The sequence below is a fragment of the Mirounga leonina genome, unplaced genomic scaffold (assembly GCF_011800145.1).
Source record: "Mirounga leonina isolate KUSES-001 unplaced genomic scaffold, KU_Mleo_1.0 Mir_95, whole genome shotgun sequence".
Lineage (NCBI taxonomy): Eukaryota > Metazoa > Chordata > Mammalia > Carnivora > Phocidae > Mirounga > Mirounga leonina.
Window position 1 is genome coordinate 5694224 of NW_023270865.1, and position 21506 is coordinate 5715729.

Here is a 21506-nt window from a genome sequence, read left to right on the forward strand (position 1 = left end):
CCGTCCCCCCGCTTGAGCTCTCAATCTCCCTCTAAATGGATAAATGAAATCTTTTTTTAAAAAAAGAATCTGGGCGCCTGGGTGGCTCAGTTGGTTAAGCGACTGCCTTCGGCTCGGGTCATGATCCCAGGGTCCTGGGATCGAGTCCCACATCGGGCTCCTGGCTCAGCAGGAAGCCTGCTTCTCCCTCTCCCACTCCCCCTGCTTGTGTTCCTGCTCTCGCTATCTCTCTCTCTGTCAAATAAATAGATAAAATCTTTTAAAAAAATTAAAAAATTAAAGAAAAGAATCTGATTTAATCAGTGTATTAGCATTTGACATACTGCAATGCTTCCTTTAAGGCTAAAGCTGACATATAAATCAAAACCTCAATGAGATACCACCTCACACCAGTCAGAATGGCTAAAATTAACAAGTCAGGAAATGACAGATTTGGCAAGGATGTGGAGAAAGGGGAACCCTCCTACACTCTTGGTGGGAATGCAAGCTGGTGCAGCCACTCTGGAAAACAGTATGGAGGTTCCTCAAAAAGTTGAAAAATAGAGCTACCATATGACCCAGCAATTGCACAACTGGGTATTTACCCCAAAGACACAGATGTAGTGAAAAGAAGGGCCATATGCACCCCAGTGTTCATAGCAGCAATGTCCACAATAGCCAAACTGTGGAAGGAGCCTTAAATGTCCATCAGCAGATGAATGGATAAAGAAGAGGTGGTATATATATACAATGGAATATTATGCAGCCATCAAGAAAATGAAATCTTGCCATTTGCAACGATGAGGATGGAACTAGAGGGTGTTATGCTGAGCGAAATAAGTCAATCAGAGAAAGACAAGTATCATATGATCTCACTGATATGAGGAATTTGAGAGACAAGATAGAGGATCATAGGGGAAGGCAGGGGAAAAATGAAACAAGATGAAACCAGAGAGGGAGACAAACCATAGAGACTCTTAATCTCAGGAAACAAACTGAGGGTTGCTGGAGTGGTGGGGGGTGGGAGGGATGGGGTGGCTGGGTGATAGACACTGGGGAGGGTATGTGCTGTGGTGAGCGCTGTGAATTATGTAAGACTGATGATTCACAGACCTGTACCCCTAAAACAAATAATACATTATATGTTAAAAAAAAAAAAAAAGACTAAAGCTGACATGTTTTTAAGAATCAAGCAGAAAGATGATGTGAAAGAGGGAGAGAAATAAAGGTGCTGTTTGTTCGCAGGAGGATTCGCTGTTTGGGTTTTAGGGATGTCACACCTGTCTTACTGTCATATTAACTTAGTACAAGTCAGAAAAGTACAGGGTGTTGGCCTTGTCTTAAAATTTTTAAAATCAACCTTTTTTTTGTTTTCAAGACACATAGCCGTAGGGCCATAGCCCCTTTCACATGAAGGTGAAAATGTAGATCCCTGCAGAAGCCTTACGCACCTGCTTGTCCTGTCAGGGACCTCTGTGAACACGCACGGTAGCACCGGGCACAGGCCGTGTGTCACCCACCCCCCAGAACTCTCCCCGCCTCTGTTCCCCCACCACCTGGACGAAGGTCTGCATCACAGTGGCCCTCCCCGGAAAGGCGGCCCTCAGGATGAAGTGAACTCATCCCTTGAAATCCCACAGAACAGCATCTGGTCCACAGAAAATGCTGAGGGAACGTTGCCATCCTGTCAATACCTCAGTTCCGTCTCGTATCCAAAGAGCTTCTCCAACATCCATGCTCACGGCCACATTACTAGCAAGAGCCACAAGCCAGAAGCCACAGTGTCCATCCGCAGATGAATGACTTCAGTCATTCATGACCTGAGCCTGAGTGGCTCAGTCGCTTACGCGTCTGGGTCCTGGGATCGAGCCCCGCATCGGGCTCCCTGCTCGGCGGGGAGTCTGCTCCCCCCTCTCCCTCTGTTCTCCCCCTGTGCTTATGCTCTCTCTCTCTCTGTCTCTCTCTGCTTCTCTCAAATGAATAAATAAAAAGTCTTTTTAAAAAAATAAAGAGGGAGAGTGTTCTGTTCTGTGTTTTTAACACAATTAAAAATTTGGACGAGAGCCTCTCCAAGCGGAAAGAAGCCCCCACAGGGCGGGATGAGGTAAACCCATCAGCGGGACACACGCCCGAGAGCAGTGGGTGTTTTGTGGAGGTACGGGCATCAGTCTGCTTTGGGGGCCACTTGTATTCTTGGGACGAGCTACCTGCCCCCCTGTGTTCAGCATGGATTGGCTGAGGGACGATAATCGCTTTAGCATTGCTGTGATCTGAGACCCAACGCATCCCCCAACTTGGTATAATTAACTGACACATTTTTCCTTCACCAGAGATTTTTTTAAAGAACATAGTTTCCGGTTTATTTAAAAGGACATACAAGCACGTTCTACATTTATCATAGAAATTTAACTAATTTGTTCTTTATTTGTAACAATGATGCCAACATAATTTTAATAAGGTTTATGACCTGGTCTGGGCCTCCGGGGTGGGGGGCTGGGGAGCAGAGCCTGCTCGTTTGCTCTGTGAAGAATACTGAGGCCTCTGGTCGTTTTAAACATCACGAAGAAACTCGAGAGAATACATAAACCAGCAATGCATTTCCTTTTCTGTCTCCTCCCAGCAATGCAGCAAGAAGGCCTCGGTCTCTCTCCTGTGGCTGTTGAAGTCGTCGGGCATCATTGCAGACCGGCCCTGGCCGCGGGTCTCCCTCACCGTCCTCACCACGGCCATCATTCTGACCATGGCCGTGTTCAACATGGTGAGTCAGGGCTTCCGCCAGCACGGCCCTCGTGGCTTCCCGTGCCGGACTTGGTGGGATTTTCCAACCTTGACCGTAGCTCCGAGGTGACACCAGTTACCGCCTATTCAATTCACCCTCCGCCTGCTGCACCAGCGGCTTCCCACCTCCCTGCTGGCTACGCAGGTGACATTAAATGTCAGCAGGGCAATCATCAAAGATCACAGAACCATCTAGGTACAGGGAGTGCAGTGGGAGAGGCGTCCTGCTCTGGAGTCTAAAAGGCCTGATCTCAGACATCAGCTGCCCACTTCTCCAGCTGTGCGATTTTCGAGGGTGTTCATTAAACGTCCACGGACTCCATGTCCACGTCCGGGTCCAGGAGCGAATGATGGAGAAAGAATTCTTGAAACATTTTTGGTGCAAAAAGGTACCTTTACTCTAGCAGGGGGACAGGACCTGTGGGCAAGAGTAGCTACTCCAGGGTCGTGAGGAGGGACCGATTCTAGACTTTGTAGTTAGTGGGGCTGAGGGATAGTGTAAATCCCAAGAAATTTGGAAGCAAGGCTTCCAGGACCTTGAGGGGCTGGCTGCTTGCGAGGCAAGGTTATTTACTACTGTCTAGTAAAACCATAGTTGCGAGACTCTTCAGATGTGGATCTGTGGGCCATATGCTTGGACGGGAATTGCTAACATATATCTTGGGGGGTGTTTACGGTTATCAGAGGGAAGTCAAACTAACCAGAGCAAAGCTTTGGTGGAAAACATGAAAGAAATTCCTGGAGGGAGCTGTGGGAGTCTTACAGTCTCCCGCCGGGAGACTCTGAGCCCCGGCAAAGTCTGGTCTTTGTTCCGTTCACTCCCCTCTCGCTACCACGCTTAGGAGAGAACCAGGTCGTTTGTGAATATTTAACCAGTGGTCTCTCTTCCTCTACCGGTGTGACCATCACAGGTATACCTTCAAAACAGACGTGCAGCTAATCCACGCACATTTCAATGCATCCCTATTATTCTGACATTATCACCATCAACCATAAGGCGTGAAGATACTTCATATTTTGGATGTTTTACTGGTTGTTGGAACTACAGAGTATCATGTACAGTCCTTGCTTTCCAGAAGCAGGAGGTAGAAATTAAATAATAAAGACATAGTTTTTGCCAATTAGCTTTCCTTTGGCATAAAAAGATCTATTGGGCATAAATATGTGCCTGATGCATTGCTAGATGCTAGAACCCAAAGCCTGGTCCCTGCCTCCGGGAGTTCACAGGGAAGTCCAGGAGACTGGCACCTGGATAAACCCATCGTGAGTCTCGGAGCCAGAGACAGAGACGTGTGGAGAGGTGGCAAGGAAGGAGCGCAGGGCCAGCTGCACTGAGTTCTAGAGGATGGGTAGAAAGAGTTCACCAGAGCGGGAGGAGAGGTGAGGAAGAGGGGAGACCTGGGGCATCTGGGACTCGACTGAGAGCAGACATTGGTATTAAGAGGGAGTGAAGGGGCTAGGCTGAAGGGGCCGTAAGATGTTTTCTTGGCATCTGTCCTACCTTTACTCCGTAGAGCGTGCTGTTCCTTCTGATACACGTGGAGATTCAGGTAAAGCTGACGCCAACGGGAAGCAAGAGATGGGATGGCCTCTTCATCTGCTTCACTCCACCTAGAAATCCATCTTAAGTAGTCCTGGAACGGGGGGTGCCCTTGGCCTGATAAAACCAGGATTCATCACCTAATGTTTTAGAGACAGAACCTACATGGAAAACAGATCTGATTGCATTTCATAGGGAATATTTGGTGTGAATGAGGGCCGGTCACTGTCTGTAAATGGTTGAGGAGCTGAGCATTTAGGAGAAGATTTTATATATATATATATATATTATATATATATATAAAATATATATATATAAACTGTGTTTCCTTTGGAGAAAAAATTACATCCTCAGGAGCAGAAATACATCTCCCAAAATTGTTTTCCTTTCTCACAAAGAATGGAGTTTGTTGCCAACTGAGGTAGAGAAGTCTGTGGGACACACATTAGAAGTATGATGGATGACCCTCAAGAGAAAAATGAAGTGAGGCTTTGTTCCACGTCCTGAGCCGACTCCTGAAGCAGAGGCTGTGAGCAAGGAGGAAGACAGATGACCTTTTTCTGTCCATCATTTGTATTGATATCTGGTGCCGAGAAATTAGTGGGTCTTTTCCATGCAGATGCTGCTGTCATATTTATGATTTCAAAGAAACATCATAAAACGGTATGAAAGCCGACATTAGGTAAGGAAAGGAAATCGTTTTCCCTGGTTGTAAATCTTTCTTACGATTTCTTTTTAAACACAGAAGGGGAAGGACTTGTTCACCAAGGTGCGGTCTTTGCCCGCATCTGAAAATTTATAGAGGAATGCCCTCTAGCTACTCGGACCCCTGTCCCCTAAGTTACGATTGCGGGAGGCAGACACAGCGTCCCATGTCATGGGCCACACTGATGCAGCATTCAGAGGCTGAGCACCAATGGGTGCTGTGCAGGGGAAGTGAGCCCCCAGGGTCACCCACTCACACTCGGGCAAGAAGACCCCTTCCGCTGGGACACGGGTGTCCTACAGTCTTTACCTGGGCACCATCAAGTGCTCTCGGTGTGATTTCTTTGCCTTTTTTCCTAACTCTGCTTCAACCCCCATCCTGGAGAGGTTTGTTTAATTCAGCATAGCTTTTTTTTTTTTCAAGATTTTATTTGTTAATTCACGAGAGACTGAGAGAGAGGAAGAGAAGCAGAGGGAGGAGCAGGCTCCCCGCGGAGCAGGGAGCCTGATGCAGGACTCGATCCCAGGAATCATGACCTGAGCAGAAGGCAGATGCTTAATCGACTGAGCCACTCAGGCGCCCTCAGCATAGCTTTTTAAATTTGTTCAGTGCTTCCTTTGGGAACACAATTTCTAGACTGACTGAGCCCCTCTCCCAAGTTGTGGTTTTGCTATTTTTTAGCACTTGTTAGCCCAGTGAAGGCTGATCCAGACCTTGGACTCACATTTTAAAGGAAGAGCAGCTCTTTTGTTGTGTGTGTGCTGGGGGAGAGCTGCTTGCTTTGCTCAAGTCACTGGGAAGAAAATTTAATTTTCTGTCCAAAAAACGTTTCCTTTGAAAGTCATAGCCTCACTCAGGTCCTCTTGCAAAGCTCTTGTGATTTTTAAGTGTTCTCTTCGGGATAAAGCAAAAATGCTTTCCTTTTCTTCCTTTTTTTCAGTTTTTAATGTTTCTTAGTTTTCTCTTGGGTAAAATATGCATAACGGAAGATTTATCGTTCTAACCGTCTTGCAGTATGCAGCTGAGTAGCACTGAGTACGTTCACACTGTCGTGCACCCACCACGACAGCTCCTAGAACTTTTTCAACATCCCAGACAGAAACTCCGTGCCCGTGAACCACTAACTGCCCACCGCCTGCTCCCCCAGCACCTGGTAACCTCCATTCTCCCTCCTGGGCATTTGCCTGGTCTAGACCCCTCCTGGACCTGGGATTGCACGATGTTCATGTTCTTGGGTCTGACTTACGTCACAGAGCATGTTCTCCACGTTCCTGTTTTCCCTGATGCACACTCCATCCCCAACAGGGGCGCACCTCGGTGCACCCTGAATTTTTCCAGCCTCAGGCAGGCAGCCCTCGTGAACATTTCTCTAGTATCAGTGGCCGTCACCGTCTTGACCTCAGAAGGGGGAGCCGTGTGGGCAGTGACGTGAAGGCCGGGGCTGCCCGCTGTAACCCTCTGCCCTTGGCTGTGTGCGTGGCCCTTCCACACGGGGGGGTCTCTGCATGCATTGTTAGCGGCTCATATTGATTCCAGCCCTGAGATCCCATAGCCTTTACGAGAGAGCCGGTATCTTGATGAGAGCTAACCGTCTTCGTTTTCTCATGGTTACTTTTCTTTTAAAGTAGGACGCCTTTCCAGCAGTCCTTACTCAGAGTATTCACCTCCCAACTTCTTATCCCTCACGATCCTGAACTGCCAAGCACTCACGAATAATACACACAAGTGCCCACACCCATTACTGCATTTGGCCCACACAATTTCTTATAATCAAGAAGTCCACAGACCCAGTTAATGTTTGAAGCGCGATGATGAAGATGGTGCAAAAAAAAAATTAAAAATAAAAAAAAAATCCGAAGGCTCCGATTTCTTGGTAGAGAGTTGAATGTGTGTGTGCAAGGTGTTGTCAGCTTCAGGCATAATTCTAACCAAGCCCTCTGCCCTGTGCTTTGTACATTTTTGATTCAGTATTTCACAGAGGTGTTTCTGTTTTCTTTAATATTAGTCGTGTAGGTCTAGAAATTCACTAGAAGCGTGGAGCACAACAATCAATAGTTACTTGCTTATTTAGTAGAAATTCTCAAAGCTTCAAACAGGAGAAGATGAAGCTACTAGCATTGGAAATACAGACAGCAGATTGCCCACATAATCCTGCTTACCGTGCAGAAGGAACATAGCCATTAATAATTTTGCGCCGACCTGCTAACACTTTAATCTCCTGTGCACTAAGTCATTGAAAAAACATTTTCTTCGCAGTTTTTCCTGAGTGACCCAGAGGAAACGATTCCTCCAACTGCCAATACATCCAACACAAGTCTTTCCGCCTTAAGTCATCAGGCAGCGATTCTGCGGGCACAAAATCTGTTTTTCCTCCCGGTAAGAATATTTCGCTCGTTATTATTGCTTTTGTTGTTTTCCTGTGAGCTGTTCTCCTATTCCATGTGACAGCCTCCAGGTTCTGATCTGCTCTTGACTTCACTTTTTCCTCTTTGGTGTCAATACCTGAGTAAGCCTGGACCAGCTACAAACTGCCAGCCTTCAATCAGAGCAGTCCTGCCTGGCTGGCGGACACCAGTGACACCCATGCACACGTCCAGTGTCATGGTCATGCTCTCCCAGATGTCTCTTGCTTTGCTTCTCCTACTGCTACATTTTATACCATGTATCTCAGCATCTGACGTTCGATTGTAGGTCACTGATGTTCTGGATCCGTTGCTTAGAGGTTTTGCTCATTGTCCCAGGGGATGAGTGTTGGATTTCCTGACTGATGATGGGGGGACCACATCGAGTATTTCTGTCTCTCCTTTGGCTGCAAACACTGCCCACTGATAATATCCTGCCGTAATCCTTGCCAACTGACTCATTTTAACCAGTGTCCAGAAGGACCGAGATTGAAATTTCAAAATTTGCTAACATGTCAGTCTTTTAAGTGAAAAGGGTTAACTCCCTTTTACTTATTTACTATTATTATTTACTATTTAGTAACTTCATTTCATGAATCATTTGTGCAAAAAAAAAAAAAGCTCTGATACTCTCCTTTCCTGCATAATCCTCTAGAGTAGCTTAGATTATTCCCATCCAGTTTCTATGTCATATAGTCTGTTTTGAGAGTGCTAAAGGAACCATTTTGGGGATTGAAATTGGTAATTTGGTATGTATACTTTTAAAATTCCTTACCAGCTTTTTAAACTCCATTAGCTATGATGATAAAGGAGATTTCCTTCCTCGTTCTTCTTTCACTGATTTGTTCCCTTGCTGTTTGGCTTTGATCCTTTTCCCCATCTGTCTTCAGTTTCCCAGGAAGCTCCCAGCTCTGTGTGCAGAGGTGTGTTTTTGAGGCTTCCGAGGGAAGCGGACCAAGGTCCCTGACGATGTCCCCACGGGCACGGGAAGAGAGGCTGGCATAAGCTTCATCCCTTGCCCTGGGGGTCCTGGCCCTCATTTAGGCATCATCGGAAACCCGCGTGATGTCAGCATCTTTCCTGTTTCAGTGATGTGAAAAGTGAGAGCCAGGATGCACGTTAAGGGTTTGTTGGCTGTGATCTCACTGTGGGCACTTTGGAGCTGCCTTCTGTAGAGAAAGGAACTGTGGTCCAGCCCTTCGTCCTTGAACACAGGGCACTGGCCCGCATGGGGGTGTGCAGGCCCGCAGAGGGAGAGAGCGTCCCAGGGAGTGTTCACAAGGCGCTTCCAAGGGTTTACAGGGAATAAGCATTCTCATAGGAAAGGATAGTTGGCAAAGCATTTTTTAAAAAATCTCTCCATCCAGTGTTTTCGGATGGAACAGCCCACTATGCTTGGCATCAGTAAAAGCTGTAAGTTCGTCCCTCTGAATCTCATTGAGGTAAGTCCGTATGACATCTTATTTTTAAAAGAAGCAAATCATTAGAAACCCAAGATGGGGAAAAGTAACATTTATTCAATCCTAAAAGATTCTGAAAAAATACACAGTAGACTCTTTAAAATCTAGGTCGGACTTCATCCACAAGCCATTATTGTCCCAATAATAAGTCTCGGGAAGAGGATTATGATGAGCTTTGCCAAGGAAGCCCCACATGCCCCAGCGCTGTCTGCACAGAAACTGCATTATTAATGTGCTGGAAACATCCTGGCTTCCCCCTTCACTGATCCAAGGGAACATCAGGAAAGCCATTTGTGGATGTCCACAACTGACCCCATCATCCGTGGTATCTGAGGCTGACAAGGTGGTGGGCTGTGAAGTGATAGAATTCTTCCTGTGGTAATCTGTAATAGCCACCGAAAAGCATAAAAATAGACATACTTGTTACCCCACAATACTCATTTCAGAGATTAATCTTGCAGGTGCAAACACTTAGCTACAAAGGTGTTCATCCAACATTGAGAACCAACAAGAAAGTAAAAGGAAACCAACAACCTAAAAACTAGAATACATTTAATTGTTTAAATAAATTCTGCTCACAAACAATGAATCATGGAACACTACATCAAAAACTAAAGATGTAATGTATGGTGATTAACATAAAAATAATTTTTAAAAAGAAGAAAAATAAATAAATAAATAAATTCTGCTATTTAGTTATAGCCAGCCGTTACAAAAGATGTTGGGGCAAAATGTTTAATGACATAGAAATATATATTCACAATCAGTTATTAATTGAGAAACATCACTTAAAAACATTCCAAAATATGTCCCCAATTCTCTAAAATACTAACACCAGTAATAAGTAGCACATCACAAAAAAACAAAGGCTGGAAAGATATACCCAAAATAATCAATAGTTGCTCAAGTTGGTTGTTGGAGATTATAGGAGACCCTTATTTTTATATGTGTCCTTCGTATATTCCCTAATTTTTTAGAAGATTATATTTGAGAGAGAGAGAACACGCACACAGGAGCAGGGGCAGGGCAGAGGGAGACCCATGGCTCAGGGCTCAATGCCGGGCTCAACCTGGGGCTCAGACCCAGGACCCCAAGATCATGAACTGAGCCGAAGGCAGAGGCTTCATCGGCTGAGCCACCCAGACGTCCCTGTATATTCCCTAATATTCCTTGTATTCCCTAATATTCCCTGTATTTCCTTGATTTTTGCCACGTCGGCAGTTCATATCATTTCATCCGAAAACCTGCCCTGTGAGTTCACTGTTCCTGGAATTCCCGTTTTCCTGGTGAGGGCACTGAGGCCAAAAGAAACTTAAGGAAATTACCCAGGATAATAGTGGTTGTTCCTTTGGCATTAAAACGCAAGTTGATTTCATCGATCAGATGTATCAAACGTGTTAGTAACCATATTAACTAATGTTAACTTCATTAACTTAAGATTAATATTAACAACTATTTAGTAATTAAAATAATATTAAAAATTTTAAATGTTAATAAATAATGCAACCATTAACTAATATATCAACTATATCAAAATTATATAGAAATAGGTCACCAGTCATTACACCCTAATAGAAGTCAGTTCGGGAGCCTGCTGCCGGAACTCTTGCCCACCTGAGCCCTCCCTGGCAGGTGCTATACCACTGAGAACAGCTGATCTTCAGAACCCCTGGCCTGGCCTTCTCAGCTCTCCCCCCTCGTTCACACATCCCTCTGTCGCTGTCTGCAGGCTGCCCCCTCCCTTTAATCAGTCCCCAGACCACCTTGTGCTCGGCCTCCAAGTGTTCCAGAAAGGCTATTTAATAAAGAATGGACTAAATGCTGCTTTCCATTAATGTATATATTCTAGTCAATATTCCTGAAATGTGGAAACTTTTTAAAAGCCTAAGAATGGATTTTAAAAAGTGAAACCATAGGCATATTTGTATTGGCACCTATCTTGTATGACGGGTGTTAAAGAAAACCTTTACAGTCCTATCTGCACACCCCCCGCCCCACCATGCATACGTTGATACACACCGTGGTTCCTGACTCTGCTTCTTCCATTAGGCTGACCTTGTTGATAATGTTCATTCTATGGTTTTCAGCATTATTTTAGTAGCAGCATCCTGTCGGAACTGAGAGCCTCCCCCACTCCCCCCCGGCCGGCTCCCAGGGCAATTTCTTGGCTTTTAAGGAGAGGTTCTAGAATACCCTTGATTACTGACTGAAAGACTGCTAGGTTGTAAATCAGGGCCCTTCAGACTCTTCATGAGGAAGGCCCTCTTTTCATTTTGTTTCTTTCTTTTTTTTTTTTTTTTTTTAATTTCCAATCTGTCTTGGAGTGATGCTTTAGAAAAATATAATAGTGAGTTAGCAGAAAAATGAACTAAAAAAAGATGTGAGAAGTAGAAGCCTGTATCTTACCAGATTTAATAGGAACGAGCCTCCCTGTCAGGCTGCTGAGCACATTCCCTGCCCTGAGGGGACCTCCCCAGGCCCTCGGCAGAGCTGCCTGGTCCGCGTCCAGTGGCTGTCCCCAGGCCTGGTGCGCATCCTGCCATGAGCCCTCACGCCTGCCCTCTGAAGGTAACAGTGGCCGAACTCCGTGGAAATAAGGACTGGCTTCAGAGCCTGCACCTCCTCCCTGGCCTCCTGCTTCAGGGGAGACTGAGCCATTGCTCCCACCTGCTCTCACGGGTGTCCCGATTCTGTCTTTCCTCTCGGCCAGCCTGAACAGCCCCATCCGGACACATCTCTTCCCTCTTTTCCTCCTCTTCTTCTCTGTTGTAGGGGGAGTGGTGTCAGCATCGGGGAGAACTGACATTGGGAAGGTAGGATGCTTAGAACCCTCAGGGCCCAGTAAAATGCAGCCACCCGGGGAAAGCTTCACCTCCCAAAGGCTGACCCAGTTGCCGTGTGATCAGGGACAACCGCTGGTCTTCCTGGTGAAGCTGACATGCCAGGTCCAAGTCCTCGCGAGTACAACATCTGGGCTGACGCCAAGCGCCCCTCTCACGGAGAAGGAAGTGCTTGGTGTGACCAGGGCAGCTCACTCCTCGCCTTCCTTTCTTCCCCAGGAACAGGATGGATGAGCTAATATCACTGGCCTTCCAGAGAGCTGACTCTGGACGGCCTTAGCCGGGGAAATAAAAGAGCTCAAGTGACAAGAATAAGCAGCTCGTACATGGCTTATTCCACATAATGACACGAAAATTGAGTGCCTTACAAACTGGGCTCTTTTATAAAAGCACGTTTATCAAACATCATTAGATCTATGCTTTATTAAAAGTATTAGACTTTATTGAGTGCTGCTTCCCTTCTAGGAATGCTGATAGCTAACCTTGGTTCATAAAAACGGAGGGGTAGAGCAGATAAAGCTCTCTTGCGACTGGTGACCTTTCATTCAGCAAGTCACTCCTGGCTGGCAGGGCTCTGGGGTCCAAGCTCTGCTCACTCTGTTCAGTGACTTAAAAGGAGGACATTCTTCCCCTCATGTTATAGCTGAAGACACCGTGTCACAGCCAGGTTAGGTCACTGGCCCAAAGTAACCCCACGAATGAGTGAGCCAAGCAAGGTTGCCTCAGGGCTCTCCCTTCTGGACGATATCCGTTATGGTAAATAGTGAGAAACGCGCACCCTCGTGCAGGAGCGGCGTGGCTTCCTGGGGCCACACAGGATGGAATGTGCTTTCTTCCTCACACCTGATTCTTTCCATTTCTTCGGGTGCCTGTCCGCTTCCAGGGAATTCGTGACTCACCCTGGCCAAAGCTTTTAGTTTGTTAAATCCTTTCTGCTTTAGACCCACTGTTTCTCTTTTAATAAAACATCTAGGGTTTCTTGTGCTTTTAACTCCTGCAATGATGTATATTCTCTTAATAAATAAAGAATTGCAAGGCCAAAAGAGATTCTATGTACTACAACTTTTTAAATCTCTAAAGGTGTACAGAGTCCTATTGTTTGCACTTTCCAGAAGCAAATGATGAACAGCCAGTTCATAAGCTACCTGAGTGAACTTGGTGGTGATCCCCAATTTTCATGCTTACTCCAGCATTTCTCAGAGGAGATCCTGAGTAACTCATCTGATCTTTTTCCCTGTTCCAGTACTTTATCTACAGCTGCATTCTGGGACTGATTTCCTGCTCGGTTTTCCTGAGGGTGAACTACGAGTTGAAGATGTTGATCATGATGGTGGCATTGGTGGGCTACAACACCATCCTTCTGCACACTCACGCCCACGTCCTAGACGACTACAGCCAGGTCTTATTTGAGAGGTAACCTGCGTCCTTTTCCTTCTCCTTGGTTCTGTCGCGGGACATTGATAACATGAGTGTGTGTTGAGTAAATGTCGATGAGCAATATCCTTGTCATCGGCAATCATTGCATGTGGGTTTCTTTAAAACGATGGTGCAGGAAGCTGGTGGGTGTCTTCGTTATAGATTATGTAGAATCGGTATCATCATATACATTAGGGGATAGGAAATGGTTTAGAGAGGTGATTTGTGTTCCCTTCTGGACTGTATTGATAAGTATAACCTAGGGTTTCTCTTCCTCAGTATTGTTAATACTTCGGACTGAATGAGTTTCTTTTGCGTTGGGCAGTGGGGGGACCGTCCTGGGCATTATAGGATTCTTAGCAGATCCCTGGCCCCTACCCACTAGACGCCAGACACAACCACCCACCCCAAGTCATGACCACAAAAGATGTCTCCAGACACTGCCAAATGTGCCCCCCAGGCAAAGTGCCCCCCCGGGTGCAAAACAAATGAATCAACCTACACAAAAATACCAGAGAAGATTCACAAGTTATAGCGTTAAACTTCTTAGGGGAGATTTCCTCAACTACCCTTGTGTGGAGGGAGTATTGTCAACTGGCAACTCTCTGTTCTATGAAGAGATTGACTTTCAAGAAAAGATACAACTGTGATCGTATCCCGCCCTGAGGTTGGGAACATTGGAAGAATGTTCCTCAAGCCCCTCCTCAGGTTTATAAAAGGTTTCTTGCCATCAAATTACTTCCATATACTTATAATGAATATTTATCCCCTGCTTGAAAAAAAATGTAATCATTATGATATTCTCCATCTCACATCTTAGTGGCAAAACATTCTACATCATGCACTAGGTTTATTTCTGGACCCACCAGCCTTTAAATTTTTTCTATAAGCGTGTGGCATAATCCTCCATAAATTATCTGTATTTCTTTTAACATAACATAAACGCCTTAAATATTTTCATAGATGTGTGGCTCCAGAAAGATGGCTTGTGTTCCCAGCGCGTGGCCACTTACTCCTCCATTAGAGGCTCAGTGTCAAGTACATTGTGCCCTCACTGTGTGCACATTCCTTACCAATAAAAACACTTTCAGAAACACCACGGGAGTGCGTTCTCCTCACATAATTTAATTTCCATCATCCTCCACACCATGAAGCCCTAATAATCTGTAATCAAGCTGAGAGGAGTAGAGTTGCAAAAATGCATAATGGTATTAAGGAAAGTTTATGATTCCTTAGCAAGGATGAGAATGAAATCAGGAGTTAATTTCCCAATCAGTTCTCAAAGTCATCAAGCAAACGTGCTTTAATATTTCTCTACTATACCCAGAGAGCCCATGTCAAATCCCTACATAAATGCGGTGTTACTGATTTTTATGCACAGCTGACGATGCTGCTGAATTTCCCTTTATTAAATTTGAAGCTCCTGAATATGCTGCACATCCAAAGAAAAAGAGGAAATTAGATTAGCGAGCTTCTGATGGAGAGAGAATGACTTCTGGGGACCAGAGACAGACACACGATCTCTGCTTACAACTGAGCAGCAGTAGAGTTATTCCTTGGCGGAAGAAAAGGAGTGTTTACTTTCAGAGTCCTTTCGTTTCCTTCAAGGTCTTTTGTGTGTCTTCTAGTTTTGTCTTTATAAGAACCTTACAGCTAGAGAGGGCTGACCCGAGAAGCCTCAGGGACCTGCCTCCCCATCTTCCTCCTCCTCACTGTAGGGTTCTGACATTCCCACACCCCAGAATGAAGAAGCATTCCTCCACCCAACGATGACTGTTGCTGGCAGAGTAACAGAATATCTTGAAATTAACACATTTTCTCAATGTCAGTTGAAAACTAACCCCAAATGAGAGACTCCTAAGAGCAAGAGTCTTCACCTCCCTCCTGATTGCTCCAGCCTCAGTGTATGTTTGATGTAACTCTGGGACTCATGCCAATGTGTTCTTTGTTCTCTAAGATTCAAGAGATTTTTCCCATCAAACACCTGCTAGGGGTTTCCCCATCCTTTGCCTTGTGTCGATGCTGACACACTCTTTCCGACAGAACACTAGGATCCTTAGAAAAACAAAAGCCCCCTGCTCTGGGGCAGTGCCTTGAGCTGGAACATTCCTAAATTCCAAGCCAGAGGGCCCCTTCACAGAGGGAGCTGGCTCACAGGAGTGTCATGCAGCACATCCATTCCTCATTGAGCTCATCTGTGTCACTGAAGATGAGCTTGGTCCTGTCCCTTTTCCGACTTATTTCTGGTCTTTGCATCCTTGCCCTCCCTTTCCACTCCTGGCTTCCTGGCTCTTGTCCTGGTCTTCTTTCTGGAATGTGTGCTTGGCTGTGGCAGTGAGTGTCCTTGGTGCCCACCTTGGCCTCTGGATTGGCCCCCATGTTGGCCCCGAGCACTGTCAGCAGACCTACCCCAAGCTTCTGCTGAAGACTGAGCAGCCCTCTCACTCTGCAGAGGTGGAGAGTATCCCCCCTGGATGAATCAGCTGGGGCTCTGTTGACCGCCGTCTCCTTTCCTATGATGCAGATAATAGATACTCTCGAATCGAGGACAGAGCAGGTCTGAACCAAGTACCACTCTGATATCCACAGTGCCTATAACCATGCCTGTCATTGGGTAAGTAAGGAGGTGCTCGATAAACATCTGTTGGATACATGAATAACAGCAGGTGCACCCCTGAATAATCAGAAGGGCCCCAGCACTGGCTGTAACAAAAAGTCTCACCTTATCTGCTTCCCTGAAGACAGAGGCTCATTGAAGATGTGTCTTTTCAGGGACAGCATCAGCTTTGTTTGTAGGCTTATATTTCAAGGGCGAGTCCGAGAGGGCATTTCAGCTCACAAGGCAATGCCAGGCCATCTTCTGAATACACAGTTGGACGGCACTTTTGTCCTGTATGTGAGTTTACCATGACCCATGTTTCAGGGACCTTCTCAGAACCACACGTGACATTGATCATGGACCGGCCAACAGGATGGTACAAGTCAATAGGGAAGTTTTTGCCAGTGGGGTCAGCAAAGGAAACAGGAGACGTATGCACTAGAAAATCTCCAGATTAATGGATAATTTAGAAAATGGCATCAGAGATACTCTTACAGTTTGACGAATGTGGAAAGCCTACTCTAAAGGAGATAAAAAGACCACTTGGAGAGGATATGCCATGAACAATTCATTAAATGGAGGCCAGCGATGCCACAATACCTATCATTATCTGCGTTCATGAGATTCTGGTAAGTCCTCATGATGAAGGAAGCTCAGAGGTTTCTGGTATTTAGAAGGTCCAGAACAACATATCTCCTCCTTCTTCGGCATTTACAACATCGTCCATCTTTCTGTGAGGACAGGATGCTTTACTGAACCAATTAATAACGATTCTTGTTCCTTCCTATGATGTCTCCCAAAGCCCTCAGCCAATGTGGCTGGGCACCCCAGGCGCTCTTCCCACTGATGGTGATGGTGATGAGCGTTGATATTGCTGGAAGATGTTTTTGTTTCAAAGACCCACCCTTCCCGTGTCAAAGGCTTGCCTCAGAGTCTGCAACACACAGTCAGATTTTTCCTGTGAGTTTTTACCTTACAGAACTAAAAATGAGGGATGAGTATTACCATTTAATATGGACCCAGAATGATACTAATTCACCTGACTGAGGGAAATGTGCCTTATAATTCTGAAGAGGTAAAGGGGTGGGAGAGCTTGAACAGAGGAGATAACAAGGAACTCCGTGGGCTAACCAGCTCTGTTTGAGCACTTCGCCAAATAAGACAAGTCCCCTGTGGACAGCACATAACTAAGGCGTGTAAGTAAGCAGCGATACCCAGTGCCCAGCCTCATTCAGGAGCTCTGGATGGTTGCTGGTGGAAATGTCTGTGTAATTCTAACTCCTTAAAGCTCCATATCAATGACAGTGATGGAGATACTCAAACGTCAATCACTGAGAGCTATGAATTGCACACCTTCAATGTGGCATTGTTCTGCTTTCTCTTTCTCCTGCGTCTCATTCAAGACACAGAATTTGAGATTTTGTGACCCATTTTGACAGTGCCCCAACTTGGGATCAGCCAGTGATGAGCTCCCTGAGAGTCTTGAGGGAGAACTAGAGCATTAATCAGGATCAGCAGAAAGGCAGGAGAGCATCGCATATCCACGTCTGGGGTGAAAGGGCCTGGGGGTATTCCAAAGCACCTGAAATTCCTCTCAAGTCTCCACTTTTAAATTAAAAATGTATTCCAACTTAGCATTCTAACCCATCCTATATCCAAGTTAATGTTGAATAGTTTTGAAATTACTTTCAAGCTTAATATCTCAGCTTCTCTTGCCCTTTCTGATTCCTGCTACCTGTTCCAGCTCCAGAAAGTAAGGAACACACGTTTCTGGGTGGCTGACACCCACTAGCAGCCGCCTGGGAGGCCGGAGAAGGAGATGGGTCATCCAAGCTGCCAATTTAATGAAAAAGCAAGTCATCCTAGGGCTACTCAAATTCCACCAAGCTTTCTTTTTTTCTATAAAAAGCAACCATTAGTGAGCTACTTGGTTATCTAAACTCAGAGATCTGCTGTGATGTGGATCCACTTGCAGGAGGATACTTGATTTTTGGCTCTTTTGTTTTGTTTGATTTTAGAATAAGGGGAGAAAGGAGATTTCACAAAGCCTGTGCCCATAGACTGCAGAATACATATGTGATATCATCAGTTCCTCCATCTCTGATGCTGAAGCCATGCATAGCCCTCTGTCTTACTGCACCAATAGACCAGTGGCTTCCCACTTAAAATTATCTCCACAGAACGAAACCACAGCCACATTCATGGGTGCATATTACATCCATAGCAGAGGCCAGTGCTGTCTCCCAGCCCCGGCTTTGTCATGTCTCCTGACCCGCAGCTGCCTGCAGGGCTCATTGCTCAGCGTGAGCTTGTCCCTCCATGTGGTAGTCTGTTCCAGCCCAGAATGTCTTGATTGGCATTTGTGAGTGACATTCTGAGAAAGCACAAGGCTGTGGGCCATCTGTCCTGGGGTGACATTGGGCCACCCTCTCTGGAAGACTGCATAGGATTCTGGTGAATCTTTGTCCAGCTGGACAAAGAGGAGAGGAAAGAGTGTCTAGAAAGGAAGCCCCTTAGGTTTCAACCAACATGATTATTCATCCAGTTATTCATCTGTTTTTATGATACACTTTTATTGAACACCCTTTGTATGCCAGGCCTGAATGCTGGAGCCTGAGCACAGAGATGAAGGCAGTGCAGTCTCTGCTGTCAAGAAGATCACAGGGGCTCCTGGGTGGCTCAGTCAGTTAAGTGTCTGACTCTTGATTTCGACTCAGGCCATGATCTCGGGGTCAAGAGATGGAGCTCCACGCTGGGCTCCATGCTGGGCGTGTAGTCTGCTTAAGATTTTTCCTCTCCCTCTCCCTCTGCCCCTCCCCCCACACGCTCTCTCTCTCTCTCAAATAAATAAATCTTTAAAAAATAAAAAAGAAGACGAATTTCCCAAAAAGACTCTATAAGAAAAGCAGGTTTCATCAGAAGGCCAGAGACTTGTCAGGATGTCGTGGTTAAGCTTATCCTGCACACCTAGGAAAGGACGAGCTTGTGGGCCAGGCATGTGTTAGAGGGCCCAGAGCTGACTAATGCTGGGAAGACCTTGGAGAACTGTGGGGATTCAGAAGCGCAAGAAGGAAGGGACTTCAGCATCATGGCAGAAGAAGGTGTCTCTTGTCTTTGCCACCACCACACCCACCAGCTCCAGTGATTTGACATCTGTCCAGGGACAAAAGTGCTATTGCAGGAGCTGGGGGATCCAACAGCATATGCCACGGGGTCCGAAAGGCATCTCACACACTTGAGGGTCAGGTAATAGGCATATGGGCCCCGGGCTGTGAGCCGTGCAGCAGCCGTGAACCAGCTCCAGCCTGTCTTGGCCATGGTCCAGGGGGCCCTAGAAAACACTTGACCAGTGACCCACAGACAGAGCCTTGGGGCAAGTCCTGGTTTCCACAGCAGAAGTTCCAGCACACTGTCTGAACGCACTGCAGTGGTTAAGAGGAATGGCTTGACTCTACCCACACCCCCCTGTCCTCCAGGAGGGCACAGCTGAGGCCCAAGGGAGACCTCCCATGCGAGCGAGCATCCACAGTGCTGAGTCCTGAGCTGCATGATGGGGGCAGGGAGCAGCTGGGCAGGGACAGATAGGGACTCTCGAAGGGCCTTCCAGGGACGCAGATCCTACTCACTGCATCGTGGCCTCCATCGAGAAGCCTGCCCAGGAGATTCTGGGAACACCTCGCCCACTGATCCCCACACCTCCCACACCCTGACCCTGTGACCAGATCCCTGCCCAAGCTCCCAGTGGCAGAGAAGACAGCGAGCTTTGGCAGATGGCTAGTGAGCACACACAGAAAGTCAGCTCGAATCTTGAGGGCCAGGCAAGTTTTGTTTGGGAAAACAAAAGGAGGCTGTGAGTACTCTGCCTGGTGCCCTGCCCGATGGAGAGGAGGCGCGAAAGCTTAAGAACTCCGCCACGAGAGGGAGGAAGAGGTGTGACCAGGGACCTTCTCAGGTATCCTCAAGGTATTTCCATCCCAGACTCAGTTAATAAAGACTCGAGGGGTTAACTGCTCTATCAGATTGAAGAAAGCGATGAAAAACTTCAAGGAACACAAAAACTCAAGGAAGAAAGGAACAGAGGAACTAAAGAACAGCCAGAGAACCATTAGTAACAGAGCATTAGAAAGTCCTTGCCAATCAATGTTACTCTCGATGGAAATGAAGTGAATTCTCTACCCAAAAGGCAAGACTGGATGGATGGATAAAAACACACAAGAGGGCACCTGGGTGGCTCAGGCAGCTAGGCATCTGCCTTCAGCTCGGGTCATGATCCCAGTGTCCTGGAATCAAGTCCCACGTTGGGCTCCCTGCTCAGTGGGGAGTCTGCTTCCCCCTCTGCCCCTCCCCCCTGCTCCTGATCTCTCTCTCTCTCTCTCTCTCTCTCTCATGCTCTCTCTCTCTCAAATAAATAAATAAAATATTTTTGAAAAAACACACAAGAAACAACAGGTGTTGGTGAGGATATGGAGAAATGGGAACCGTCTTACACTGTTGGTGGGAATGAAGCTGGTGTAGCCCCTCTGGAACACAGTATGGAGGTGTCTCAAAAATTTAAAAATAGAATTCCCAATGGATGAAGGACCTAAATGTGAGATAGGAAACCATCAAAATCCTAGATGAGAACACAGGCGGCAACCTCTTTGACCCCGGCCACCGCAACTTCTTACTAGACACATCTCCAGAGGCAAGGGAAACAAAAGCAAAAATGAACCATTGGGACTTCATCAAGATAAAAAGTTTCTGCACAGCAAAGCAAACAATCAACAAAACTAAAAGGTAGCCTACAGATTGGGAGAAGATATTTGCAAATGACATATCTGATAAAGGTTAGTATCCAAAATCTATAAAGAACTTATCAAACTCAACACCTAAAAAATAAATAATCCAGTTAAGAAATGGGCAGAAGACACGAATAGACATTTTTCCAAAGAAGACATCCAGATGGCTAACACACACATGAAAAGATATTCAACATCACTCATCGTCAGGGAAATACAAATTAAAATCACGATGGGATACCTCCTCACACCTGTCAGAATGGCTAAAATTAACAATTCAGGAAACAACAGATGTTGGCGAGGATGCAGAGAAAGGGGAATCCTCCTACACTGTTGGTGGGAATGCAATCTGGTGCAGCCACTCTGGAAAACAGTATGGAGGTTCCTCAAGAAGTTAAAAATAGAGCTACCCTACGACCTAGCAGTTGCACTACGAAAATACAGATCTGAAGGGGTACATGCACCCCGATGTTTATAGTAGCATTATCAACAATAGCCAAATTATGGAAAGGGCCCAAAGGTCCATCAACTGATGAATGGATAAAGAAGAGGGGGGTATATATATACAATGGAATATTACTCAGCCATGAAAAGGAAATTGCCATTTGCAACAACATGGATGGAACTAGAGTATATTATGCTAAGTGAAATAAGTCAGTCAAAGAAAGACAAATACCATGTGATTTCACTCATATGTGGTATTTAAGAAACAAAACAGGTGAATATAGAGAAAGGGAAGAAAAATAAAATAAGATAAAATCAGGTAGGCAAACCATGAGAGACTCTTAACAATAGGGAATGAACTGAGGGTTGCTGGAGGGAAGTGGGTGGGGGGTGGGTTAAATGGGTGTTGGGGATTAAGGAGGGCATTTGTAATGAGCACTGGGTGTTGTATGTAAGTGATGAATCACTAAATTCTACTCCTGAAACCAATATTACACTCTATGTTAACTAACTGGAATTTAAATAAAAACTTGGAACAACAAAAAATAGAATTACCATATAATC

At 45.9% G+C, this 21506-nt stretch overlaps 1 protein-coding gene across 1 annotated transcript in view; it reads left to right on the forward strand.

Annotated features, from left to right (window-relative positions):
- Positions 1–21506, forward strand: part of ADCY2 (adenylate cyclase 2) — a 388609-nt gene that overhangs the window by 328306 nt on the left and 38797 nt on the right. The window contains exons 16-18 of the mRNA XM_034998852.1: positions 2600–2737; positions 7260–7379; positions 12949–13118. Coding sequence (XP_034854743.1) covers positions 2600–2737; positions 7260–7379; positions 12949–13118 — 428 coding nt within the window. The remainder of the gene's footprint in view (positions 1–2599; positions 2738–7259; positions 7380–12948; positions 13119–21506) is intronic.